The sequence below is a fragment of the Budorcas taxicolor genome, chromosome 11 (assembly GCF_023091745.1).
Source record: "Budorcas taxicolor isolate Tak-1 chromosome 11, Takin1.1, whole genome shotgun sequence".
NCBI classification, from domain to species: Eukaryota; Metazoa; Chordata; class Mammalia; order Artiodactyla; family Bovidae; genus Budorcas; species Budorcas taxicolor.
In genome coordinates this window covers 73,218,423-73,237,611 of record NC_068920.1, presented here as the reverse complement: position 1 = coordinate 73,237,611, position 19,189 = coordinate 73,218,423, and the positions used below count along the sequence as shown (strand labels likewise).

The following is a 19,189-nucleotide window of genomic DNA, read 5'->3' as shown; positions in this document are numbered from 1 at the left end:
GGATTCATTCAAATTTGGCCCATTCCCTGAGAGTACTTTGGAGAACAGATAAGACAAGACAATGGGCACACAACTTGGAAATCTGGTGAAGAGACATGACCTGCTCTCTGACCTGTCTGGTGCAGACTCATCTCCACCCCCACAATGTGATAAGCACTCAGATTCCTGCTTTTCTCTAAATCTGTTCTCAAGATGCAGGCATTCTCTCTCCTACCTCCTGAGGATGGGTCTTTCAGGCTTCCTTTTCCCCTTTGATGGGAGTGTTTACCCCTACAGCTACAATTGAATATCCAGGGTGCATGCTAAGTCACTTCAGTCAAGTCCGACTCTTTGCAACCTCATGCGCTGTAGCCCGCCAGGCTCCTCTCCATGAAATTCTTCAGGCAAGAATACTGGAGAGGGTTTCCATGCCCTCCTCCAGGGGATCTTCCTGACCCAGGGATCGAATTTGCGTCTCCTGCGTCTCCTGCATTGCTGGCAGATTCTTTACCACTGGGCCACCAGGAAGCCCCAGATATCACAAGTGAAATGGCAGCGCATCCATTATGATGCCGGTCTATGGTTGCGTCATAATTCACGTTTAGTATGTGGACTGACAACGGAAGCTAATTCATTGTATAAGGCTGAATGAAAAGAGGCAGGAACACGTACAGGATATGCATACATATAGCGAAATAGATCATGATTTCTGTGGGTAATGGGGTTGTGATTTTTAATATCTTCATTGCCCTCCTGTTTTGTTACAATCAGCGCTTATTAATTTTATAATCAGAAACAAAAGCTACTCGTCTTTCCGTGTGGGGTGTTGAGATGCCGAGTCTCCAGGACGCGTGGGCCGCGGCGGGGGGTAGCCAGCTGGTCGGTGACCCGGCCAGGGAGGCGCCCAGGCCCCGCCCCTCCACCACGACCCTAGTCCGGGAGCGCCTGCCGGCCTCCGCCCGTAGCGCGAGCTGGCACTTCGTCAGGTGGGCGGCGGCACCTATCAGGCGGCGGTACCTCTCCGGCGACGTACACCTGCAACTGGCGAAGAAGGGCTCAACCACCCGCAAGGAGTCGGCGGTCCGGCGGCGCAGGTGGGCGCGGGCGTGATGTGCGGGCGTCGGGGCGGGGAGGGGAGGGCTCAGGCCGGGCCGGGCTGACCTCCCAAGAGGTGCCCGGGGCCCCTGACGACTGTCACTTCCCCATCGCCCTGCCGCCCGGCGCGCCCTGGCCCGGCCTCTAGGCTCACGCCCACCTTCCTCCCCGCGCCGGCTCCAGTTCCATGAGTCTAACCGAGGAGTGGGAACAGAGGGCGATCGGAGGAAGCTACTACGAGCTGTTCGCGGCCTCATTGGGCAACCTGGAATGGTTGCGGTTCTGTCTAAATCGGCATTGTGGCGAAATCGTGGCCGATGACAAGGTAAGGCCTTGGAGTGCAGGGGCAGCAACCGAAGTCTTCTCCAGCCTACAAAGAGCTCGGCACACAGTGGTTACCTGGCAACGAGTGACAGTGGAGCTTCTGGGTGGACGGTTCTAATTCACCTTCCTACCGTCTGTAGGGCAATTTGTGGGGAGCGAGATAAGGGAGTGGGAAAGGGAACCATGGAATTCCCGTGGGCACAGAGAAGAGGTGAGGGTAATCCCAAGAAATCCTCTCTAGGTTAGGTTGTGGGACCCAGGGCCCAGTCCCGCTCAACCACTTCCGTCTCCTCTGGCCCCCGCAGGGTTTCACTGCCATCCACTTTGCAGCCCAGAGCGGCAAGCTTGCATGCCTGCAGGTCTTGGTGGAGGAGTACAAGTTTCCCGTAAACCTGCCCACCAACAATGGCCAGACACCTCTGCACCTTGTCATCCATGGTGACAACAAGACCATGGCCCTCCCCTGCATTCACTATCTGATTAAGCAAGGGGCAGCCCTCAACACGTGAGTCCAGCCTATGTAGAGAGAGGGGCTGGCAGGCTGGGCAGATAAGAACCCCACATCTAGGCAGGAAGAGTCAAGGTGGAGAGAGAGGAGCTGTGGGGTGCCAGGAACTTGTTCCCACATGAAGCAGTCACGTGGTAGTGGCTGAGAGTCTTTGAAAGAGGGCAGACCTACTTCATGTCCTGGTTTTGCTGCCTGCCAGCAGACAGAAAAACCCCAGGAAGTCACTCAAGCCTAAGTCTCAGTGCTCTGGTTCCCAAACCTGTCTGAACACTGGAATCACCTGGGGAGCTTCAAAAATACCAATGCCTGTGTTTCAACTCAAAGGAGTCTGTCATTTAATTGGCCTGGGATGTGGCCCGGGCTTTGAAGGTGCAAAAGAGCCCCAGCTGTTTCTCATTTGGCAGCAGAGTTTAGGAACTACTGCCTCAGTTTCTTCAACTGAAATTTGGGTGGATGACAATGCCTATCACATGAGACGGCTGTGATAATTGAGAAAGTGAATGGATGGCTTAGAGAGACTGCATTCATTCAAAATATTTATCCAGCATCTAATGTGCTGAGCACTGGGCCAGAATTGAGGAATACAGTGAATGTAACAGCCACGGTCCCTGCCCTCCTAAAGGAGACATACTAATGTAGGAGTGGCTAGTCAACTAGCAAACAGATGAACAAAATGACGGAGTGTGGTAAGCAGTTATGAAGGGTAATGGAGCTGTGAGTAAAGGGGACAAGAAGAAGACCTATTTGGGAATGGGCAGTTATCTCTAAGGAAAGGACTGAGAGGAGCCGGCCACGTGAAGAGCCGGGGAAAATTATTCCAGGCAGAGGTGCAAAGGCCATGTTGGGAGAGAATGGAGCAAGGTCAGAAGACGAAGTTGGGGAAGAGGGCCCTGGTCACGCAGGCCTTGTGGGCCACGGCCAGGCGTGGGGAAGGGGGAGGCGGCCTGGGTGGTTAAAGAGAAGATGAGGTTCATGGTCTCTGCACTCCAGCCAACCCAGCTCTCCTTTTGGTAAGGTCCTCATGGTCACATACTCCATAATCAGACTTTTGCTGTTCACTTAGTCCAAACCCTCCTTCAACAGCTGAAACTGAGGTACAGAGAGAAAGGACATGCCAGGGTCACCCAGTGGACTAGTGGCATGGCAGACCTAGGAGCTGGTTTGCCCATCTGATGCCCTTCATCCTTTCTCCCCTCTTCTCCCTGGCGGGGCCCTCCAGTCAGACGTGCAATGGCTCCACACCTCTGCATCTGGCAGCCCGCGAGGGCCTGCTGAGCTGTGTCAAAGTCCTGGTGCAGAAAGGTGCCAACGTCCACGCACGAGATGCCACAGGCTGCAAGCCCATTGACTACTGCAAAATATGGAACCACCGAGTCTGTGCCCGGTGAGGGGTGAGAACTGCCCCCGTCTGCCACCCTTCCCCAGGGCCCTCACCCAAGGATGAGTCTGTGGAGGGGAACCCCTCTCCAAGATGCTATTCCTGGGGCTCTCCACAGGGCCTCATCCCTGGGGTTTAGCGTTACCTCGAGGTCCTAGCCCTTCAGCGGAAAGGTGGTGATCACTTTCCTCTCTCACCGCCAGGGAAGTAGTTGGCCAGACGGGGGGTGGTCCATCTCGCTCACCTCATCTCTGGTGGCACCCCTACCCTCACCCAGGCCCTCAGCAGCAGCCAGTCTTCCCAGCCCAGGGGGAAGCTGAAGGAATGACACATCCCCACCTTGGCACCAGGTTCTTGAAAGATGCCATGTGGAAACGGGACAAGAAGGACTTTGCCCATGAGATGAGGAAACTGAGGAGGCTCAAGGACCAGCTGGCCCTCATGGAGGAGGACTACCTGACTGAGTATCAAGTAAGGGGGAGGGCGGGCAGGGGCGCTGGGCATCAGCTGTGACCCAGGTGTGTGAGCATGACTCCCGTGTGCGGTTAGTTAGAACAGTGGCTAGAAGCGGTCCCATCCGGAAAGAGCCTCCCCCTCCTCTGAGGAGGGAGCTCCAGGAGGGTGCCGGAGGGATAATGCTGAAGAGTCTATATAGGTGGGCGCGGTTGGCTATATGAACAATCGGGGAAGAGCTGACCTGGTAGAAGGAACAGACAGCCATGTGGAGGGGCATGGGGGCCCATGAGAGCATGGTATACGTCAGGAAGTGCAAATTCAGAACAGACGAGGAATCAGATGTGAGCTGGAGGCTGACAAGCTAGAGACTTGGCAGGGGCCCAGATCAATGTCAGACCCTGACTGGGGCAGAAAAGGAGAGTAAAGGATTTTAATACTAGGTATAGCTACACAGAATGCAAGAACCAGGAAACTCCAAAAGAAGATGCTGGGACTCCTAAGCAGATCCAGGGGTGGGGAGGGCTTTGGGGCTGGCAAACTCGGGTATTTCAGCTCTGTCCCAGCTGCATTCCTCTCGTTTTCCCTGTCATACCCTCTGTTGGTTCACCCAGCTCTCACAGTCATGTGTGTATCCAGAGGAGGCAAAGCCCATCTGTTCCTGTGTCTCTAAAATTTCCCCGAAGCCCCTTGAAGATTTCCCCTTATCTCTTACTGGCCTCAACTGGATCACCTGTGCATTCTTGTTCCAATCCCTACAGCTCAAGGAAAGCCATGTGCTGACTGACTGAAGTCTGGGGCAAGGCTGATGGAATTATGATGATTGGCTTAGCCTAATCAGGGGGCCTACCTCTGGAGCTGGGTCAGTCTCCAAACCACCTGACTGCTTAGCAACAGTCTGGGAACTGAGACACTGAGACAGGGAAGGGGGAAGGGGGTGGTTCTGTGACAAGGTGAAGGTTCAGCTCTAGTGGAAGCAAGGACAGAGAGCATCACCATCCAGTCTGGAGCACCAGCCAACTGTCTCTCTCCCTACCCTGACTGCTCAAGGCCTCCACTTCCAAGAAGCCTGCTCAGATTCGCTCCATCCAGTTGCTGGCCTTCCAGACTTTTCTGTTCTCTCCTTCCAGGGTCAAGGATAAGTTTGTACCACTCATTTGCCTTTTCCCCCCATCAAACCAGAAACTTTTAAGGCAGGCTGGGAACTCCTTTATGGAGGACGCAGGAGCCTCAAGCATTTCCATAGGGCAGGGATTGGGTCTCCCCACTTAAGCTAGAGACCTCACCTAGGGCAGAGGCCGAGTCTCCATCTGATTGGAGGTCTCCCCTGTGGGAAAGGCTCTGCCTGTCACATGAGCCAGGGGCCCCTCCAGGCAGTATTTTCCTCATCAGAACAAGGGCTCCCACAAAGCAGGGATTTCTCTCATCAGACTCTGGGCTCGCAAAGGGCAGCAAGGTATCTGCTCAATTAGACCTGAGGTTTCCAGGGCTACAGCCACAGGGCCTGCTTTCACAGAAACACAGGGGGAGCAGCTGTCCAGAAGTATCTTGTGCTTTCTGATGTTGCAGAAGGAGCACCAAATTCTGAGAGAAGCTGACTTCAAGAAGTGGCTCCATCACAAGTTGCTACTCCAAGACCAGTCCCTAATACCCAGCGTTCAGCGAGAGCCCCGTGCTCCGCCCCGGGCCACTGCCCTCTTCAAGACCTGCAAGGACGGGGTACTGTGGCCTCCCACGAGCTTCCACCCCTCCCCGGAGGCGCGCCTGCAACAGATACAGCAGCCCCATCTGCCCTTGGTGATGCCTGCGCCCACCTACAAGCCGCCCACGATCAGGCGGCCCAAGGTGTGGAATCTTAGCAGCAACCCCGCCAGGTCCCCCACTGCCCAGATTGGCTACCCACAGGGTGTCCGCCTGGGCGTGCATCCCGACCCCAGGCCAGAGCGCGACTTCCGCTGCTTCGTGGAGGTGAGGTCCAACGGGCACGGTGGCGCGGACCTCCGCACAGTGGCCGGCCGCCAGGTGGCGCCTGTGCCCCAGCTGCCTTTCCAAGTGGTAATCCGCGAGCTGTACCCTTCGCTACGGCCCTACAGAATGAAGGTGCCCCAGGGCTTCTGCTCTGTCACTATGGAAGAGGTGCCCCGGAAGCGGCACTTGGGTGACGGCAGCTTCTGGACCGACACGCTGAGCATGAACCTGCGAGAGACATTCGACGAGGCCTTCCTGGCGGCTGTGCGAGCCCATCAAGGACTCCCTGCTCTGCCTTCCCCTAAACCACCCCTCCCTTAAACTTACTTTGGTAGCCTCTCCACTGGAGACTGCTCAGTGAAGGCTGAGGTGTGGTGATTCTGTGTGGATGCGGAGGAAGGGGGAGTGCCCACAGGCTGCCCACTCTCAAGCTCAAGGCTGGCAGCCTCCTCCCCCACAGACCCCAGATCCCCTTCTCTCCACAAAGGAATCTCCCCCAGGAGATCCAAGTTAGGGCAGTATCCCAAGGCTCAGCGTGGGGGTCCCTCTGTCCTGGGCCCTGGCATTGGAAAAGTGACACCTTGGTGTCCCCATCTCCCCCGCCCACCCCAAAGAGCTCACCAGGGGTGAGGATCCCAGGATGAGGGACCACTTCGAAATTCTGCCTCTTGTTCATATTGTCTGCAGGTTCTCAGAGAAGGCAATGGCACCCCACTCCAGTACTCTTGCCTGGAAAATCCCAGGGACGGAGGAGCCTGGAAGGCTGCAGTCCATGGGGTCGCTGAGGGTTGGACACGACTGAGCGACTTCACTTTCACTTTTCACTTTGATGCACTGGAGAAGGAAATGGCAACCCACTCCAGTGATCTTGCCTGGAGAATCCCATGGACGGGGGAGCCTGGTGGGCTGCCGTCTATGGGGTCGCACAGAGTTGGACACGACTGAAGTGACTTAGCAGCAGCAGCTGCAGGTTCTAAGCCTCATTCTAAATTTTCCAGAACAGGGAGGAGGAAGGCTAGAGTGTCACCCTGCCGATGGCTTTCCTGCCACGCTGGTCTTCCTTCATCCCAGTTGCCACTGGGGTCTCTGCAGTTCAAAGAAATAGAGGCAGTCTCTATAAGGAGGATGGAGGGAGGTCCTGTGGCTTCAGGTGGAAACTGAAAGCACCTGTACTTCCTCCAGGAAGCTCACCTGGATCCCCTGCTAGCCCCTGTACACGACACTGCAAATCACTCATTAAACAAACATTTATTGAGTACTTTCTATGTGCCAGGTGCCAAGCTAGGCGCTGTTGATACAAAAACTGGACAGTCCCTGCCCTCAAGGAGCTTACAGTCTAGTGGGGAGACAGAGCAGTCAGCAGGCAAGTAAGACCAGTCATCTGTGCGGTGTGCTGGAGGGAGACGGGACATTCAGAGTTCCTTGGAGGAAGTGAAGTCTTAAGTTGAGAACTGACAGAGAAGGTACCCAGGTGAGTAGAATGAAGGAGAAGCAACAGGGCATTTCTGGATACAGGAGGCTGAAATTCAGAGTGCAAAGTGGCTAGTGACAAGGCCAGAGAGGCAAGCAGGAACCAAGACACCACGAGTCTCAAAAGCCATGCTAAGGGGTCTGGACTTGATCCTGAGGGCAGTGGAGAGCCATGGAAGGTTGTAAGCCAGAGAGTGACTGGATCAACTATGCATTAGAAAGACAACTCCAGCTGTGGGACAGAGAAGCCAAAGGAGGCTGTCACAATAATCCAGGTGAAAGCTGATGACCGTGGGAGTGGCTCAAATAAAGAGAGGTTAGGAAGGTAAACTTGACAGCTGTTGGATGTCCGGGCAGAAAGAGAAACCAGGTGTCTGGCTGGGCTCCTGAGTGATCTTCGGGCCAAAGCAGGTACCCAAAAAAGGCAGGTTTGCAGAGGACAGCAGCAAATGCTATCTGGGCCACAAGATTTGTCTGCGTGCCCAAAGGCAGCAGAACTGTGGTTGAGAGGACCAAAAGGGATGCCGGGGCTGGAGGTCAGCTCTCAATTCCTTGAAGCCATGAGCAGGGACGGGCTCCTCCAGGGAACCCATGACAGAACTCTGTGCACAGGGCGAGGGGGGGAGTCTGCACCGGCCCGGAGGGGAGCAGAGAGGCAGAACCAGCCACGAAAGGGCTTGGGAAACTGGCAGTGATGAAACCTGCCCAACAGTGCAGAGATGCAGAAAGAGATGTGAAGAGGGTCGGCTGGACTTAGCACAAGGCTGCTGGCAACCCCTGGAACACGAGCAGTGGAGTGGAAAGGCAAAGCCGCCACTGGAGTGAGAGAAACAGCCAGCAAGAGACAGCAAGGCCAGCTGCTGGCCAGCCTCGTCTGCAGAGGACAGAAGGGCCTGGCAGGCTCAGCGCCAGAGAGGAGGCCAGAATGGCTGCTCCTCCCCAAGAAAGGGGAAGGCTGATTATTTTTAAGAGAAAGGGAATACGAAAGCCAAGGAAATGAAGGGCTATGGTGGGACTGGAGGCAGGAGGTAGAAATAAGGTTTTCAAGCACAGAGGTCTTCCCAGTGGCTGCAAGGTACCAGAGGTGTGCTGCCCGTCTCTGCACCTGCCTGCTCTGCTGTGAGGTACAGGACATGCCGGTAATGGCTCCCATGGGGACTTCATTCCCATACATACTGCTGAGTACTTGGAAGGCACTAGAGTCGGAGTGCAAGGTCGACAAATGCTGCCCTATGCCCAGGACCTGGCCTGTCTTCTTAGAAGACAATCACCTCCTAGGAGCCATGACCACTCAGAAGAGAGGGCCGGCCCTGTGTGCTCTTAGAGTAACAAACAGGTTCTCCCACCACCAGTTTCTTACACAACAGGCTTTAGTCCAGGCTGCCTAGAAGCCAATTTTTATTGTTTCTCCTCAAGCCCGAGATAGAAATCAGCCAGAAACCACTCCTCTTCCCTAGGATGAGACTTACAAATAGGATATTATACATGTTCTCCTGAAAAATCTAACCCAGTCCCACACTATCCCCTCTCTGCCCCCAGCCTGGCAGTCACAGAGCCCCAGGGAAAGAAGAGATGGAAGAAGAGAGAAGGGGATTAAGAAAGGTTGCCTCCACTTCCACTCCCCATCCCCTGAGCAGGTTCGGCTCTTCATCTCTGTCACCTTCCCACTATGGGCCACAAGAACGGTCCCTTCGGAAGGGCAAGACCCAAACATGGAAAAAGAGCCCTGGTGCAGCAAAGCCAGTCCAGGCGGAAGGTGTGCAGGAAGAAAGGAAGATGAACTTTCAGGGTATTAAGGCAAACAGTGCCACCTAGAATCTTTATTCAAATGGGAATCAGCACTTGGACAGAAATCACAGTTCAACAGCAAAAACTTTCTCTTGTGAGTGCTAAGTCACAGCCCCTCCCACGGCCATCTGCCCACTGGCAGTTATCACTGTCTGCCCTTCAGCTTCATGGCCCTGGCACTACCTGCCCGGGCTGAGCCAGAACTCCTGACCGATCACAGGAGGGAGCAGGAGGGCCACAGGGGCTTGGCTTCTGTGCACCCAGGTGGGTGGCGGCCTCCTGGCTAAGCAGGCCCTGACTCCTCCCTGGCAGCCTCTGAGGTCTCAGCCTCCAGCAGTATCAGATTTGACCTGAGCTGAGCCTCCTGAGGAGGGTGGGGATGAGGGCTTCCAGGGGAGTGGAGGGAAGGAGGGCCAGGGCTGGGGGAAGGTGCCTTCCAACTCCCGACCCCCACCCAGTGCAGAGGCCCAGGGGCCTGACTCTCCGGCTCCTGCGCCAGCATCCCCTCCCCAGGGGGTCAGTATATCTTCTGCCGACTGGGTAGAATGGCCTCTTTGATGAATGAGAAGACAACCAGGATCCCTAAGCGTTTGCCCCGCTTGCCTTTGGTGAAGTAATTGGAGACCACGTCATCTGTGGAGACATAGGCAGGGAGATGAGTGTGTGTACGTGTGTGTGTGTATGTGTGAACACAGTGCTGCCCACCCAGAATTCAACTGTCTCTCTCACAGGGTGGGCTCTAGCTCCCCCAGCAGCTCAGGCCTTGCTGGTGTCCTCCCACCATGACCCCTTCCCACCACCCTCTTCTCACCTCCTGGCTGCATGGTGGAGGGCAGGACGTTCTCCCCAGCTGAGAGCGACACGAAGAATGCAAACGGGATTATCCACAGACAGAAAGTGAAATAGGCCAGGACCTGGCAACAAAGACACTGAGAAGATGCTGCTCCTGGAGGTGCCAAGGCCAGTCCAGGAGCGGTCACTGTGTATCTTTGAAAGCTGGTCAAGTGCACACTGATGCCCCCACATGGGATCTTTCAAGGGGACCAGGGCCCAGGAAGCAGAGACAGGACAGCCCCAGACATGGAGAAGATTCAGTGGGAAAAGTGGAGACTGAAGATGACCACGATTCAGGCACAAATCCCTGAATCCTGGTCACCAGGACCAGCAACTCCTCTGAACCGAAGGAAGTACATGGAAGGCAAAACTGTGACCGACCCGTATCTCCTGGAGAAGTGACCTTGTTCTTCTCCAGGGTTCAAACTAGAGCAGCAGGGTTCAAGGTTGTGGCCCAGCCCTGCCCTGTGAGGTTTGCATCAGACCAGGTCACCCCATCCCCCTTCCTGACCTTAGGATGGCAGGCTGGGATCCTGAGAGACCCAAAGGACTCACTGGGAGACAGCAGTGCCCTTCTTCCTCAGCCAAACAGTCCCTGCTCCTCACACTCACAGCTTTCTAAAATCATCTATATTATTATTTTTTAATGTGCTATCCCTGAACAGTTTCAGTTTCAAATCACAGCTGAATTCACAAAGAAATCACACAAATCCCCTTTACCCCTGCTGCGTCTGTTAGTAGTCTGAAGACTTCTTACCTCTGAAAAAGGATAATATTCCTCTGCAAAAAACTGAAACGCTAGGTAATGATTCACCACCACTAGCCCTGTTGAGGGAATGAAGAGTCACAGTCAGTCTCAGGGAGGACATAAAATAGACTTTTAGCCTTTACAAGGCCCCGGAGGTAGGAAGCCAAGTCTTGGTCCCAACTTTACACACGACCCAGAGTACAGCTTGGGCCAAGCACACTACTCTCCAGCACTCAGGGTCCCATCTGTTAAAATGAAAGAATGAGCCCCCATCTGCCCACTGCCGAGTGTGTATGAGTTAAATTAGAAGTAGATTAAAAAAACTCCTTGAATTATAAAAATGAGACTTCATTGCTACACAGCCCAAAGCACCGTGCCAAATGACTTGGTCTAGAGCGGCCCTAAGTCCTGAAGAGAGCTCTGCATGGGCGGTGGGGGAGGAGGAAGTCACCGCCGAGCACTTGCTCCCGCGTCCCCCCCAGACAGGAGGAGGCTCCGCAGACAGAGGCGCTCACTCCTCAGGAATAAAGGGCACCATCTGCTGGATGCTTTGCGGTGCAGTCTCAGGGTTCCTCAAAGTTCCGGGGATGGGGGTCTCTCCTCATCCTGCCCCAGGGTAAGGCTGGCTGATCTGAACTGGTATGTTCTGCAGCCCCACACACCTCCTCCGTGTGCAGCCAAATTCAGACAGAGAGAGATCCTGGGGACCCACTGCTCAGACACAGGCGTTCCTACTGTGGTGAAGTGAAGGGTAGACATCCCTCAAACCCAACACCCCTCACGTACAGCTCGCCGGCAACAGCACGGGCCCTTCCTCTTTTCTCCTCTCTTGCCACTCCCCTTCTACAGCAGGGACAACAGCTCTGCCAGGCCTAGCCATGCTCTAGGGCAAGGGCTTGCGGGAAGACAGGGTGCCCCACGCCCCCAGACCTTCAGAACAACTCCCCCAGGCATCCAGTGGGCAAGTTGAGGGAGTGACAACGGGAAGCCAAGGAAGCATGCCATTGTAGGTGGGGGGTGGGGGGAGTGGAGAGCACCCTCCCACCTAGGAAGATGCAAGAGGGGCGTAGTTTCCAAGAAAGGACACCTCACACCAACCCCCACAGAACAAATCTTTCAGTGGAATCAAACCAAGGCACTCAGTCCTGGCTTGAACACCATGCCCTCCTGTGAATGACAGTTTCTTTCCAGGTTCTCTCACAGAAATAGGAAAGTAGCTCTAAGAAACCCCGATTCCATCTGACATCTTGACAAAAGGGTATGATGACCAGTAACAACTGAAGGGAGGAGAGGCAATCCTGGTAACCAGATTCTGTCTAGAACCTTTTCCAGAAATAACTAGAGCATCTATGTGCCGAATGACTTTCCCAAATATCACTGAACAGATGGAGACGCTAAGGTCAGAAACTGGTGGCAGAGCAAAGGCAGGAAGGCCAGGGTCCTCCAAACACGTTTGTCAACTCCAAGGCAGCTGTCTGCAGGGAGACCCGCAGCCCCATGAATCTCACCTTAATCATGACTTACGGCCAGACGACTGGATGGGGCGCTGCCTGCAGGCCGGGGAAAGGCTTTGGGCTTTTCCCGGCCAAGTGGTTTCTTAGGGCTGTAACTACTCAGCCAACCCACTTCTTTTCCCTTCTCGAATCTTCCAAACCCAACCTGTCCCAGGAAAGCCATTCCTCTCTGATCATCCCAGCCCTCCAAATTCTAGTCACTAGAGCCAGTGTGGGCTCTCGGTTCCTCACATGTGAGAGCCCCAACCTCCAACCGGCCTGGCCTCCTGGAGGACCTCAGTTGTTTGCCTCCCCCTTCAGTGCCATAGACGGAGCTGGGCACATCCCACCTCAGCTGTCCCTCCCACTCCGTCCCCTCTCACCGCACGACAGGATGAAGTTAGGCGAGGTCAGCATGATGAAGGGGAAGGTCTGGAGGAGGCCAAAGTAGACAAGGTTGGTGAAGAGGCCCACGCCAATCATGTAGGTGGGGAAGCGCTCAAAAACGTAGAGGCCAATCAGCACAGCTGTGGAGAACTGAACAACGGAGGTGCACAGTGCAGGGAGCTGCTTCCAGGCAGCCTTCCTGGACTCACTAACCCCTGGGCTACTCAGGCAACACTCTTTTCACGCTTGAGTCTTTCCTTGTTTCACAGCCACAGATCTGACCTCCCCAACCAGCCTTTCGGCTCCCAAAGGGCAGCGCTTTTTAATCCCAAAGTTTGTCTGACAGCACCCCACAGTAAGAAAAACAGCTTACACTGTGACCCCAACACACACACATATATGTGATCAAAGTTCAGATTTCAGTTCTAGTCTTTTCCATCCCCTCCTTTCTTTAATGCTGATAATGACCTACTGAATTGATTGCACAACCCAATAATGAATCACACCTGCAGTTTGAAAACCACAGTTCTGAAGGACTTATAGCTGTCAGTGCGTAACAAATGGCAGGCAGTTAGCTGAATGAAGGACTGACTCCTGTATCAACACCTATGAGCTGGGTCCCTGAACCCAGGGCTGACAGCTATGGTCTTGTTTCCACCATTGACTCCCTACCCCTGGTCATGCCAGAGAGAAAGTGGCTGCTGACAGCAGGGGATTTGAGAGGCAGTGGACCCCTCCTGTTCAAATGTGCCTCCAGCCCCTCCCCAGCCTCTCCTCCAGCTGCAGAAACCACCAGCAGTCTCTCCTGTGGCTTTGACACCAATGGCAAGGATTATATCTTCAGGAAGAGAAGCCTTCCATGAGCCCTGAGCAGGGCAGGGACTGTGCCAGGGACGGTGTCTCCTTCTTAGAACAAGTCACTTGGTCCAACAAGTACTCAAAACTGTCCTTAAGGTTCCTCTCAGTTCTAAATGCTGTGAACAGAGCAAGGGGCTAAGACCACTGAAGATAATCAAACAAAGGCAAAGCCATGGTCCTGTCAACACAGAGCAGGCACTTGGCCCTCACCTTAAGGAACCAAGAACAAGGCCTGCAGTGAAGGGATGCCACTGGGGAAGGAAGCTCCGAAGACCGAGGACCAGGACAGCAGACACAGGGCACCAGGTACAGGGCAGGGAGGTGGGGGATGGCACCCTCAGGAAACGGCAAGATCAGGGGTCTCATCACCCAGGCCAAACTTTCCCCACTTCCTCCTTTTGAGGCAGGTCAAGAGTGAGGGGGATCCTGGGGAAAGCTGTCACTTACCCAGATCATGTATTTTATGATCCTGCTGGTTGCAACTGTGTATTCTTCTATCAATTCGGCCAGGTAATAAAGTCCGGCGGCTGGAGCGGGGAGGAGAGCAAGGCAAGCAGGGAGAATGTTAGCCAGAGTCACTCCCACCATCCTGATCAGTCCTCTATCTGCAGCTGGGTCCCACCCAACCCTTCATGAGTCCATGAGGTAAGGAACAAACCAAACAACCCGTGTGTTACCCTCCAAAGTCACAAGTAAAACTCTGTCAAGGCAACCAAGAAGAGATTTCATAAAAGTGAATGGAAACCTGTATTTGATGCCTCAGCACAAACCTAACCTCTGGCCAATAAAAGGGAACTTCTTTCACTCATCCAACAAATATGCCAGGTGCTGGGCTGAGAGCTGAGCACACTACAAGACAGACAAGGTCCCTTCCCTGACCCAACTCTGAGCCGGGGCCGGGCGGGGGCGGCTGAGTAGTAATGGAGTCAGATGATCCCAGTGTGACAGGTGCTACTTTAGGGGAAGAACAGGGCGCGCCGGACCATCAAACCTCATAAGGAGGGCTTCTCCGAGGAGGTGAGATCTCAGCTGGGATCAACAGTAGGAACTAGCCAGGAGGGGAAAGGGTAACAGAGAGAGTAGGAAGCACGAAGGGCCAGAGGCGAAAGGGCGGCGGTAGGGGTCGGGGAAAGTTCGGCGCGGCCGGCTGTGCGAGGACGGGCGCGACAGCGGTTGGCGGTGCGCGGGCATCTGAGGCAGCCTCTCCCAGGCACCGCTGGGGTGGACTTTGTGACTCCTGGAAGGACCCGCGGTCAGCTAGGCTGCTGAGGCCAGGAGAAGCAGGACCAGGCGGGACAGGAGGGGGGCCGCGAAGGCGGGAGGGCCGGGCGGGGGTCTCGCCGGTCGCCCCGGCGCCCTCGTGATGTGACCCCCGGCAGGCACACAAGCCGGAGCGGGAGCCCGCGCGGGGCCGGGTCGCGCACTCTCACCGACGGCCAGCGTGATGAAGGCCACCTGGATGAAGAGCGACAGCCAGCTCAGCACGTACATGAACCACATGGCGCCCCCGCCCCCCGACCACCGGGACGGGCCTGCGCGCTCCGGTTCGGGCGACAAGGAGCCGCCGCCACCGTCGCCGCGTCCCCGCCCCGTGGACGGTCGTGCGCCGCCGCCGAGAGCAGCCGGGCCCGAGAGCCGCCCTGGGTCGGGTCAAGACTAGCGCCGCCTGCCGGCGCGGAGGGCCAACCGCTGCTGCCCCCAGCGGCGCGCGCCCGCGGACCGCCGGGCTCCCCGGCCTGCACCGAGAGGAAGATCCGCAATGCAACCCGGGGAAGCGGGACAGCCGGTCCTGAGGGCGGGAACTTGGCGCTACTACCGGAGCTTGAAAGGTAATCTCCGGCCCCTCCCTGTGCACCCCTGCTTCAGCCTGGAGCGTGATCCCGGGCCTCCCAACCCCTCCCCAGCAGCCTCGGACCAGAAGCCTCCAGGCAGGTTCCCCAGGGCTTTCTTTTGTTCCTGGAGGTAAAAGGAACAAAATTCTCGAGTGCCAGGCAGGGTGCTAAAGGCTAGGCTGTAGGTTCAGGATGGAATTTAATCCGATCCCAGGAAAGTTACTTGCCTCAGGTTGTACCTCAGCAAGTGGCACAGGTGGAAACTGGGGCATCTTTGATTAGCCATCCTGAAGACTAACTCTCCCTCTCTGTTGACTTCATCCATTAGGTGCTGAATTTACTCCACCTCTAGAAGGGCTAACTGAGCGGCCGCAAAGAGCAGGGCAGCCCATCAAGAAGTCCCCCATCTGGTGGCGGAGACAGGCATGCAAAGATAAGGAATGTATAAGGGGCCTCTGCTGCTGCTGCTGCTAAGTCGCTTCAGTCGTGTCCGACTCTGTGCGACCCCATTGACGGCAGCCCACCAGGCTCCCCCGTCCCTGGGATTCTCCAGGCAAGAACACTGGAGTGGGTTGCCAGTTCCTTCTCCAATGCACGAAAGTGAAAAGTGAAAGTGAAGTCGCTCAGTCGTATCTGACTGTTAGCGACCCCATGGACTGCAGCCCACCAGGCTCCTCCGTCCATGGGATTTTCCAGGCAAGGGTACTGGAGTGGGGTGCCATTGCCTTCTCTGGTATGTTTCTTATCTCAGAACATTTTTCATGCATCAAAATAAATACATATTCCTCAAAAAATTAAACAGAATTACCATGTTATCAAGAAATTTCACTCCAGGGTATATACCCAGAAGTACTGAAAGTACTCTTGAGAGTCCCTGGGACTAGGAGGAGATGAAACCAGTCCATCCTAAAGGAAACCAGTCCTGAATATTCACTGGAAGGAATGACACTGAAGCTGAAGCTCCAATACTTTGGCCACATGATGCGAAGAATTGGCTCCTTAGAAAAGACCCAGATGCTGGGAAAGATCGAAGGCAGGAGGAGAAGGGGATGACAGAGGATGAGATAGTTGGATGGCATCACCGACTTGATGGACATGAGTTTGAGGAAGCTCCGGAAATAAGTGATGAACAGGAAATCCCGGCATGCTGCAGTCCATGGGGTCACAAAGAATCAGACGTGACTGAGTGACTGAAATGAACTGAACTGATTCAAGGTAGAGATCCAAAGGAATATTTGCACACTCATGTTCATAACAGTGTTATTCACTATAGTTGAAAGATGGAAAGAAAACAATTCAACAGATGAATGGATAAAATGGTACATGCATACAATGGAATATTACTCAGCCCTAAAAAACAGGGAATTCTGACATGTACTACAATATGAGGGAATCTTGAGGACATTATGCTAACTGAAATAAGCCAGCCACAAACGGACAAATATTGTACGATTCCACTTATCTGAGGTGTCTAAAGTAATCAAATTCATAGAGGCAGAAAGTAGAATGGTGGTTGCTTGGAGGGGGAAGGGACAGTGGGTGATAGGGAGTTACTGTTTGATGGTACAGAACTTCTGTTTGGGAAGATGAAAAAGTTCTGGAAATGACTGGTAGTGATGCTTGCATAACATTGTGAATATACCTAATGCCACTGATCTGTACACTTAACATGGTTCAAATGGTAAATTTTGTGTTATGTATAGTTTACCATGAATTTAAAAATACATAAGATTACAAAGCAAAAAAAATTCACTGAAATACAGATATCAAAAAATTTTTAGAGAACAGTGTGATATAGTCATATGTATATGACTTCCCTGATGGCGCAGTGGCAAAGAATCTGCCTGTAGTGCAGGAGCCACAGGAGATGCAGGTTTGATCCCTGGGTTAGGAAGATGCCTAGAGAAGGGAATGGTAGCCCACTCCAGTATTCTTGCCTAGAGAATCCCATGGACAAAGGGACCTGGTGGGTTACAGTTTATAGGGTCACAAAGAGTCAGACACAACTGAAGTGACTTAGCACACAGCACACACACACACACATATGCCTCTTTATGAATGAATAACATAACCTGTTCTAACAGAAAGTCTAGTAACTACCTGCCTGTGAATAATAAGAAATAGATATATATTCAGTCTCTGCCCACAGTTCCTGACACAGAACTCCTAAGTTCCTTGGAATGTCCTGAGTGATAGAAGCATCTTTTGTTCTAATGAGGGACTCTTGGTGAGCTCCTGGTTAGCTTCAGGATGGGGGCTGGTCACCAGATTAGAAGTTTGGAACTTTTTAAATTTTTTTGACCACGCTGCTTGACTTGGTGGGATTTTAGTTCCCCAACTAAAAAGATCGAGCCAGGGCCCTCTGCAGTGAGAGCTCAGAACCCAAGGGAATTCCCTAGAAGCTTGGAACTTTGAATCCTATCCTCTGTCCGGCAGGAAGGGGAGAGGGGCTGGAGATTGAGTTAATAATCATGAGGAAGCCTCCATAAAAATCTCTAAAGTATAGGGTTCGGAATGGTGAACACGTCCACCTGAGGGGAGGGGGGTGCACCCCAACTCCCTGAGGACAGAAGTTCCTGGACTCAGTCCCTTCAGACCTCACCTCTTTGTATGGCTGTTCATCTCTGTCCTGTATAATGTCCTTTATGATAAACTGGTAAACATAAGTAAATGCTTCTGGGTTTGGTGAACCATCGTGGGAAATTATCCAATCTGAGGTGGGGTATGTGGGACCCTTAGTTTTGCAGCCAAACGGAACAGAAGTGTGGTACCACAGGGACCCAGGACTGTGGCTGAATCTGAACTGAAGGAAGTGCTGTGGGACCGAGGTCTTAAAGCTGTGGAGTCTGACAATAACTCCAGGTAGATAGTCTCAGAAATGAATGCAATTGTAGGGCACCCAGTTTGTGTCCAGAGAGTTAAAAAATTGATGTGCGGAAAAAACCCACACATTTGGTGTCAGAGTGTGGTGAGTAAAGAAGCCATTTTCCTTTACTACCACAATGACAAAGAAGGATGAGTATAAATATTTTTAAAATATCTTCAATCGTGTAAGATGAGAAAGGCACAGATATTGCCAAGTATTCTGAGTGTGTTGGCTGCATTCATAACGGAAGGAAATGTTAAATTTCTGTTAGACCTTAGTGTAAATAAAGGGAGTTTTTTCCCTTCCAGGTTTCTAGAGTCCTTCAGTTTTGTCTCTCTGAATTTTATATCTGCTGACTTCTAAGGAGTCCCCACACCCCTGGTTAAGAATTTCTGAAGGCTGTGTATAAGAAATGTGACCTTAAATGACTGTGTGCTTATTTACAAGGCTTTTCACAACAGCACTGGGAAAGACCCAGAACAACCTAAATGTTCATTAATAGGAAACTGGACAAGTACGTTTTGGTACATTCTGAAGCACAGCCATAGAAGCAATCGAGACTGTTCTCTATGTACCCATATTGGAGGATCCCCTTTCGAAAAAAGCGAAAAAATAAGGAGAAAGAATCTGCATAGATATTTCTTTATATGGGCTATCTCTGGAAGAGTCCACTTGAAAATGGTCACTTTGCTTGCTTCCTAGACAGAGAGAGAGGAGCTGGGTTCAAGAATCAGAGAGGGCGTTTCCTGTATGTTTTGTATATCCTTAAAGTACTGAACTATGTAAATATATGTAAATGTATCACCTATTTATAAATTAAATTTAAAATGTAAATGTTTGTAGTATGCTGGGCCTGCTGCTGCTGCTGCTGCTAAGTCACTTCAGTCGTGTCCGACTCTGCGACCCCACAGACAGCAGCCCACCAGGCTCCCCCATCCCTGGGATTCTCCAGGCAAGAACACTGGAGTGGGCTGCCATTGCCTTCTCCTAGGATGCCCCAAATTGTCTGTCCTTGCTCAGTCTTTTTGTGAGAAAAGCATACGGTGCCTTACAAGTCAGTCAGCCAGCCTTGGATCATGTGATCTGGCCTCCTGATGGGCCCAATAGGGGAACTTCCTGGTCAAGTTTTTTCTGTTGGATACTTTGTATTTGAGACAAAAAAGTATCAGTGAGTAGAAGTACAATAAAATCTCAACTGATCTTAGTTT

General features: G+C 53.2%; 2 protein-coding genes across 2 annotated transcripts; one reads left to right on the top strand and one right to left on the bottom strand.

The window, feature by feature from the left end:
• Window positions 1-810: 810 nt before the first annotated feature.
• ANKRD53 (ankyrin repeat domain 53) lies at window positions 811-6,026 on the top strand. The gene is made up of 6 exons (XM_052648232.1): window positions 811-1,073; window positions 1,258-1,399; window positions 1,704-1,903; window positions 3,126-3,290; window positions 3,635-3,755; window positions 5,307-6,026. The coding sequence occupies exons 1-6, from the start codon at window positions 811-813 to the stop codon at window positions 6,024-6,026; spliced, it is 1,611 nt and encodes a 536-aa protein (XP_052504192.1).
• A 2,941-nt stretch (window positions 6,027-8,967) lies between these two features.
• Window positions 8,968-14,868, bottom strand: TEX261 (testis expressed 261). The gene is made up of 6 exons (XM_052648731.1): window positions 14,714-14,868; window positions 13,731-13,810; window positions 12,422-12,575; window positions 10,555-10,622; window positions 9,775-9,877; window positions 8,968-9,596 (listed from the first exon to the last, which is right to left on the bottom strand). Exons 1-6 carry the CDS (start codon window positions 14,781-14,783, stop codon window positions 9,481-9,483), a joined length of 591 nt encoding a protein of 196 aa, XP_052504691.1. The 5' UTR covers window positions 14,784-14,868; the 3' UTR covers window positions 8,968-9,480.
• Window positions 14,869-19,189: the final 4,321 nt, after the last annotated feature.

Coding starts and splice junctions, on each gene's coding strand:
- ANKRD53 (XM_052648232.1), top strand. CDS start 811: ATGCCGAGTCTCCAGGACGCGTGGGCCGCGGCGGGGGGTAGCCAGCTG. Junction 3,291..3,634: donor AACCACCGAGTCTGTGCCCG/GTGAGGGGTGAG, acceptor CCTTGGCACCAG/GTTCTTGAAAGATGCCATGT. Junction 3,756..5,306: donor ACTACCTGACTGAGTATCAA/GTAAGGGGGAGG, acceptor CTGATGTTGCAG/AAGGAGCACCAAATTCTGAG.
- TEX261 (XM_052648731.1), bottom strand. CDS start 14,783: ATGTGGTTCATGTACGTGCTGAGCTGGCTGTCGCTCTTCATCCAGGTG. Junction 13,811..14,713: donor CTTCATCACGCTGGCCGTCG/GTGAGAGTGCGC, acceptor TCCCCGCTCCAG/CCGCCGGACTTTATTACCTG. Junction 12,576..13,730: donor TCATAAAATACATGATCTGG/GTAAGTGACAGC, acceptor TCCGTTGTTCAG/TTCTCCACAGCTGTGCTGAT.